This window comes from Tachysurus fulvidraco, chromosome 10 (genome assembly GCF_022655615.1).
Source record: "Tachysurus fulvidraco isolate hzauxx_2018 chromosome 10, HZAU_PFXX_2.0, whole genome shotgun sequence".
NCBI lineage: Eukaryota > Metazoa > Chordata > Actinopteri > Siluriformes > Bagridae > Tachysurus > Tachysurus fulvidraco.
The window spans coordinates 10,571,552-10,579,240 of record NC_062527.1 but is presented as its reverse complement, the minus strand read 5'-3'; the positions used below and the strand labels follow the sequence as shown (position 1 = coordinate 10,579,240).

The 7,689-nt window shown below is 37.4% G+C and overlaps 1 protein-coding gene across 1 annotated transcript; it reads left to right on the top strand.

Moving 5' to 3' along the window:
• The first annotated feature begins 3,522 nt into the window (after positions 1-3,522).
• irx3b (iroquois homeobox 3b) lies at positions 3,523-5,731 on the top strand. Its single transcript, XM_027173045.2, has 2 exons — positions 3,523-3,928; positions 4,587-5,731. Exons 1-2 carry the CDS (start codon positions 3,719-3,721, stop codon positions 5,466-5,468), a joined length of 1,092 nt encoding a protein of 363 aa, XP_027028846.1. The 5' UTR covers positions 3,523-3,718; the 3' UTR covers positions 5,469-5,731.
• The last annotated feature ends 1,958 nt before the right edge of the window (positions 5,732-7,689 follow it).

The following is a 7,689-nucleotide window of genomic DNA, read 5'->3' as shown; positions in this document are numbered from 1 at the left end:
AGACTAGGCCATCCTGTTCATTCTGAACTCATGTCAAAACCTTTGATTCGCCTGCCCTTTTCTACGGCTGTATAAGGGAAAAAAGGAAGGATGAGAAAAAAAATCCCAGCTCAATTTAAGTCTGATCCAAAGAGCTTACAACTGTAATTAAATCATTAAATTCTTGTCCATGCTTGACAGAGCGGGGAGAAATTAACTTCCCCACCAACCTCATTTTCTATTTGAACATGAAATAATGATTTTCTGCCAGTCTAATGACAAAGCCAACATCTGATCTGTGCTGCATCCGATGGGGATTAGCTCCAGCACCGGCATTAGAGCTCATTACCAGCTTGAGTGCAGAATTATTACATCTTGTAATTGGATGGGGAGATTTATATACAGATCTGAGGCCAGTCTCTGTAATATTGTAATTACAAGCTTGGTTGGTCAGCTACTAAACTTCAGAGAGAAACAAACAGAGCAGAGTGTGGGTTTTATTAACCTGTAACCCTTAAGCAGTGGGAAATCGCTTGTGTTAAGTGTTAAAGGTGGAAATAGGTTTGTCCTTTTCTCTGGCGTCCAGTGAGGAAAGAGAGTGCGAGAAAGAACAGAAAGTGTTTGGTGTATGTCAGAGGTATAATCGGGCCAGGGATGAAGGGAGAGGGACAAAATGAGCTGTCTCTTCAGCCTGGCTGAGTGCAATGTATCTATTACTTAAGACTAACTGGCTGTGAAGCTGTCCATTCTGTGTGCCATAAGGGGGCTGTTTCTGCTGGCTAAAAGGGGAAAAAAAAAGGTATTGATTCCTCAATCAGCCATTTGCCTGCTAAGAGTGAGAATGAGAGTGGAGAGGGAGAGAGCTTGAGAGACAGATGGAAACGGAGGAGGAGAGGAGAGAAAGAGATGGGTGTGTGTGGGGGGGTGGATGTTCAATTAATTTGCAAACACCATTTCTCTCTTTTTCCCCCCCTTCAAGTGATTCCAGCGTGCAAATCAATGTTGACAGGTCAGATTGGCTGCCACTAATCTTGGCATAACAACTCTGCAGTCAGAAGCCCTCCGGTAATGGAGTGCTTATTTAGGCTCATCGGCCTGTGCAGGTCCAGAGAGGCTCGATCAATGCTGGCGAGAGATAGGATTGATGAGGTCTTGGTAGAAAGCTGAATCTCTAAAGCCATGGAGGATTGTATAGTGTATTTGAGTCAGGTTAATAAAGAAAGGCCCAGAGCCTTGTCCTGCTTTCACCAATTTCACTATGCCTTACAACACCTACAGTGGCTGAAAACCAAAACCCCTGTGGAAAAGGTCCGGCTCTTATATGGGATTAATCCCTCGTTATGTGGTCACACAGGAAAATGATATGTTACTCTGATAGTTACATCCAGACCTATAACCCATATATTCATCATGGAAACGCTGCAAACACGCTGATCATTTCCTGGATGATAATTTTTTTCATATTCACTAAAACCTGGTAAACTAAGTCTCTAAATCTAAGATGTTTCTCTTGATCTAAGTTTGCATCGCCACCTTACAACTCAGAAAATTTACTTGAAATGAACTTCAAGAGTTTCTCAAATGATTTATTAAATGTTAAATATTAGAGCATACTGCTGATCTTTTTAAAATGCTTTTCTCTGCCCTCTAAATATCACGTTAATGCCAATGTCTAAGACTGGCTTGTTTGTATTTTATTTCAATTAGAAAATAAAATTAAAAAACACTGCACAAATATCATCAGTTAACTAAACATTTGTATTTTTCTCAAAACTATAAGTGATGATGCAGGTAGTCAGTAAGTGGTGATGCAGTAGTCAGGTTCTGTTGTACAGACTTACTTGTTTTTTTTATTGATTAGCCATTCTATTAAATCAATGTGCATCTTGTAGCATTACCATGTTTGTTTGGTTCAATAACATCCTTATCAAGAAAATCTGTGTTTTAAGTGAGACCTTTAGAAATAGAGCAGGAACCTGTTTTTCCCTTTTTAATCATAAATTCACAAATAAAAACCCAGATATTATTCAACTTTTTTTTTCTGTTTGTTTTGTTGTTCTATATATTTCATTCCAAAAGTACTAAGTATATTATGTAACAATATTTATCTTTTAGGACCTGTCAATTCTAAGTTTTTTTGTTGCTTATAAGTTATTTAATTTATTTATTATTTATTAGTTCTTGAGAATATCTATTTCCCAATGTCTTTCCAGTTAGGTATAGACTACTAATGGGTTTTTAAGGGGGTTGGGAGAGATTGGACTGCTTTGAGTATTTGATGACTGCGTTGAAATCAGATTGAGGTAATGAAGTTACAGCCGCTCTTCCGGCGCATCTCAAAGAAATTCTCACTTCAGCTTTCTGCTGCTACTTCGTTATAGTTTCAGAAAATTAAGGTTAACATTTTTTCTGAGATTATACTAACGTTGCTAAATAACATATAAATAAGATAAATATCTGAACTATTCAGATAATTGCTTGTTATTTTATATCAAACATATCACTAGATTCCTTTAGAGACGATAGAGACGAGGTGCAGATGTTTTATTCCCATTTGTAACTACTTAAGGTTAATATATAATAACTGCAATAAATACTATTTATTATGGGGTGGATGTGACAATTACTTTTTTCCATTTAGTATAGAACAAGGTTGAAATCCACTAATACCGACTCTAAATAAAGATAGATAAAGATGTTTAGCAAATTCGTAGCTTAGACCATAATAATAATAACAACAATAAAATAATAATAATAATAATAATAACAATAATAATAATAATAATAATAATAATAATAACAATAATAATAACAATAATTATTATTATTGTTATTATTATTGTTATTATTATTATTATTATTATTAGTAGTAGTAGTAGTAGTAGTAGTAGTATTGTTATTATTTTTATTATTATTAGTAGTAGTAGTAGTAGTATTAACATTATTAGAAACATTATTGTTATTATTATTATTGTTGTTGTTGTTGTACAGTGTGTCATTAAACTTCAAAGTCAATTACTGTTTACAAAAAAATCTACATTTTATTATAATACATTTGTTACCTGTTTACATTCTCCTTCTCTATAAACAAAAAGAGCTTAATATTATATTTACAATCACTGATTTCAAAGCAGCGCTTTTCTATCAAACGGCCGCATTGTAGCAAAGTTGTGTTTATCCGAATCGTTTGTGGGCTAAATATATTTTGAAACGATTATGAGATAATAGGATATTGCTTAATAGTCTCGGCGACAGACTGTGCGTGCGTGAGTGTGTGTGTGTTTGTGTGTGTTTATGTGTGCGTGCGTGCGTGCGTGTGTGTGTGTGTGTGTGTGTGTTTGTGTGTGTTTATGTGTGCGTGCGTGCGTGTGTGTGTGTGTGTGTGTGTGTGTGTGTGTGTGTGTGTGTGTGTGTGTGTGTCCAGAGAGAGAGAGAGAGAGAGAGAGAGAGAGAGAGAGAGAGAGAGAGAGAGAGAGAGAGAGAGAGAGAGAGACGAGTGGCGTGTTTAAGAAATGGGAGGGGCTACCGAGAGACTAGAAATGTCAATCACACCAAGGGCTCGGAGCAATCAGAGGCAATCTGGGAGGACCTGACCTCAGTCCACCCGGATCAATAAGCGAGAGAGAGAGGTGCTCATCGGCTGAACACTTTTCATTGCGCGCGCTCTTTCACGTGGATCAGCGGTGTCAGAGGGGACAGTGCGCTTGTGTTCAGGTGCTGGGACCTCAAGTGTAGCACCATGGCTCTCCCGCAGCTCGGCTATAAGTATGTAAGAGCGCTGTATCCAACTGATCGGGCCGGAATGCTGGCAAGCCGTGTGGGTGCCGAGCTCAGCCCGACCAGCAGCATCTCCAACTCCCTGTCTATGTACGGATCTCCATTCAGCGCAAGCCAGGCATACAGCGCCTTTCTGCCCTACTCCAGCGACGTCTCCGTCCTCAACCACCTGGTGAGTTATATACTGTAAATACTTCTTAATGCATGTACCGAGTGCTGAGTACTGGCTTACCTTATTATTATTATTATTATTATTATTATTATTATTATTATTATTATTATTATTTGAAAAGCTTCGGTTCTCTGACAAATATGTTAAGGTTTTATGACTGATATACGATATACGACTGAACAGAAATGGAAAAACGTTTTTTGTATCAAAATATACAGAGTAAATTATCTTAATACGTTTACTGTATATACAGAAACCCCCTGAGTGTTCAATTACATTCAACAATAATCAAACACCTGGCGAGTCTATAAGCCATAAAATAATAATTGTAATATTGCCTGCTACTACTACTACTACTACTACTACTACTACTACTACTAATAATAATAATAATAATAATAATAATAATAATAATAATAATAATAATAATAATAATAATTAAGTTTATGCGTTCATGAAAATTAATGAAAACTGTGCTGTTAAAAAAACAAACAAAGTTACAATTTAGAGCTCTTTTAACATTTACTGGAAGATTTACTGGGAGCAGCACAATCCCCTGAGCACCCCTAAAAGATCCTACAGTGGTTTTTAAAGTTTGGTGTTTTGCTGTGTAACAAACTCGTGTCTCACGGGCTTGTGCACTTGTGTGTTTATTCAGGCCAGTCCATACGAGCTGAAAGAGAGTCCCGGGATGCAGCACCCAGGGTTTTCCGCTACGCACCCAGCTTTCTTCCCGTATAGCCAATATCAGTATGGAGACGCGTCCCGACCCAAAAACGCCACCCGCGAGAGCACAAGTACTCTGAAGGCCTGGCTGAGCGAGCACAGGAAGAACCCATATCCCACCAAGGGAGAGAAGATCATGCTCGCCATCATCACCAAAATGACCCTCACCCAAGTGTCCACCTGGTTCGCCAACGCGCGCAGGAGACTGAAGAAGGAGAACAAGATGACCTGGGTACCAAAGACACAACCAGATGAAGAGGGAAACGTTTACCAAAGCGACAACGAGGGTGAGGAGGAGGACAAGCGGGACGAGGACGACGATGAGGAGATAGATCTGGAGAACATCGACACGGAAAACATCGAAAATAAGCAGGACTCGGACTGTCGGAACGAGCTCAGGTCGGATTCAAAAATGACGGAAACGGACAGGAGTGACTCAGACGCGTCCGAGGGGTTTGAGGAGAAAAGTTTTGTAAAAAGCAGCGGGATGAAAGACATAGACAGCTGCGCGGAGAGACAGAGGGACGAGGACAGGAAAAGCCCCACAGCAGAGCCTTTGAGGAATCTAAACCCACCACAAAAGCCCAAAATTTGGTCTTTGGCTGAAACAGCAACGACGCCAGATCATCCAAAAAGGTCTGCCGTAATGAGCAGGACTGCTGTGCAGAGCTCTGCGGGAAACGTGCACAACTGGACAAAAATGGCCTTTTCTGCTCAGCAGCTCGCATTAACACACCATTACTTTGGACTTAAACAGGCGAGCAACAACATTCTGATTAACAAGCACGCAGACGCCAGGACTCACACCTTATAAGCCCCTACGTGATAGACTATAATGGACAGTGAAATAAATATTTTTCGTCGTGTTTTTTTATATTTTACATTCTTCGCATGGATAAATGCAATACTTCATTTTCGCGTCATAAAAACAGTAATTTTGTTGGAGAAAATAAGAGAAAGTGTCTATTGATTTTTTACCTAAATGAGGCTTTGAATTTGTAACATAGCTACGGATGTTGCCTAGCACTTCCCTTAATATGAGAGTATAATAGAGTAAATGTTTATATTGCTAACTTATCCACCTTTTCGCTGTGTTTATTTATCAGAGCCACGTGATCACTCTTATCTATCATCAGTCCACTGAATGAAATGGTCTAAGGAACAACCACGCTGCAACAATTTAGTTTAATATTCTGAAAGGGGCAAATTACCTTTTATTCAATTAAAGATATGAAAAGAAAACGGTGCCTTTAAAAACATGAACAAGATTCATATCCTGCTTTTAGACTGATTGCAAACGAATAACCTCAAACCACTCTTTTTAAACTGTCCTTGTTCAGGCTAATTGTCTAAAAAGATCACACCAAGACAGTTTTTATATTCAAACTAATTTTACAGATATACTGTGGTTATTTCTGAATGCATATATTTCTCCATAATGTAAAAATATTTCTTTAAAAATAGTTTTTTTTTTTAGAACACCTCGGCCATGATCGAATATGTTTTACGCACATTTTATTTAACACGTTATAAAATCCTATTCTGTAAATCAAACATTAAACTCGTTTTTATAAATGCTGTACATTACAAAATCAATTTTGATTCTGTTAACTGTTTTGCAAATGCAAAATTAACTTTACGTACTTTAAATATTGTACAAAACTATTTTTTTTAAAAATATTAAAACAAAGGAAAACTCTTAACTAAACAAATCCAGCTGCACACGGTGTTATTTCTGTGATTTAATGGAGGTCTGTAATAAAACTTTAGAACATTAGATGAATAAAATAAGCAGCATTTACGCATAAAGTAAATATTTCCATACCTTACATACTTGACTATTTTTTTTTTTTTTTAGATATTTGTAGATATGTAGAAAAGGGAAAAATAACTTCTGTTTATTTTCTGTTTAAAAATTATGTTAAAAATGTAAAGGTCTGGAAGATGGGCTATGAAATGTAGATGTGAGTTAAAAAATAAGACTGTAAACAATTGAACTCTTTGCACTTTCAATACCATACAGATGTGTTTAAAAACATATAACACCTACTATTCTAAATAGTATGTGAAAATAATCGGTCACATTTTATTCTTTACAAATATTTATTTGCGCGTTTGTTGCAATGCAATTTATTAAAAAGCCATTTTGGACAACTTTATACGCTTAAACAGCACAGACCTTACATTTTAATAGTTTCATAAATATAATTCGATAAAGTTAAGTGAATGAAGTCCATATAAAACGCTAAAGTTAATAAAGCAATTTACAAAAGCGCTTCTGTTGGGTTAAAGAGGAATAAAAGGGAACAGGTGGGGTATTTTACATTAGAGCTCCCTCTACAGGACGTCCACAGAGTTTGTTTGATTTCCATACATTACGGATCGCGCACAATCAATCAATTTAAGCAAATTGTCCGTTTAAAGGAAAGAAACAACTTTTTTGCTCACCACCATCAAACGTTATTCATTTTATTTTATCAGAAGAATCATACTGTCACATCTTCCCCCAAATATTAGCACATCTGACAACATATTGCACTCAAATATTAATAAACAAATTGTCTTCTTATTGAATAAATAAAGTTTTCTTATTAGAAACATGTTAAATGATATAAAAGATGTCAAACGTTGAAGCCATTGTGCTTTTCAAAGCTTTTGGTTGGGTGAGAAAAGCAGAGGACAAAAAGGCGGTGGACGTGTCACTCGGGTGGACAGGCTCTATAGAGTGGGAGGAGGCCCAGATTTCATGGCCGTTTATGAGTGAGTTTTCTGAGGGGACTGCATTCAGCGTAACACAATGGGGAAACGTCTGGATGCAGAAACAGGAGGGCAGACGGGGGGCCTGCACCATTCACCCATCAGCAGGCTGAAAATTCCTCTCTCTACTCCCACAATCCTTTTCAGGAAAAGTTACAGGACAATTATGGTAATAGTTCCACTTTATCAAGGGTAAAGGCGAAGGCCTTAGAGGCCAGAGAGTTCTTATTCCACTTGACATTTACGCTGGCCTACTCTACGTTTACTCACAATTTGGC

Excerpts from the sequence above, each read along its gene's own strand:
- irx3b (XM_027173045.2), top strand. The coding sequence starts at position 3,719 with ATGGCTCTCCCGCAGCTCGGCTATAAGTATGTAAGAGCGCTGTATCCA. Across the intron at positions 3,929-4,586 it reads TCTCCGTCCTCAACCACCTG|GCCAGTCCATACGAGCTGAA; the intron begins GTGAGTTATATA and ends GTGTTTATTCAG.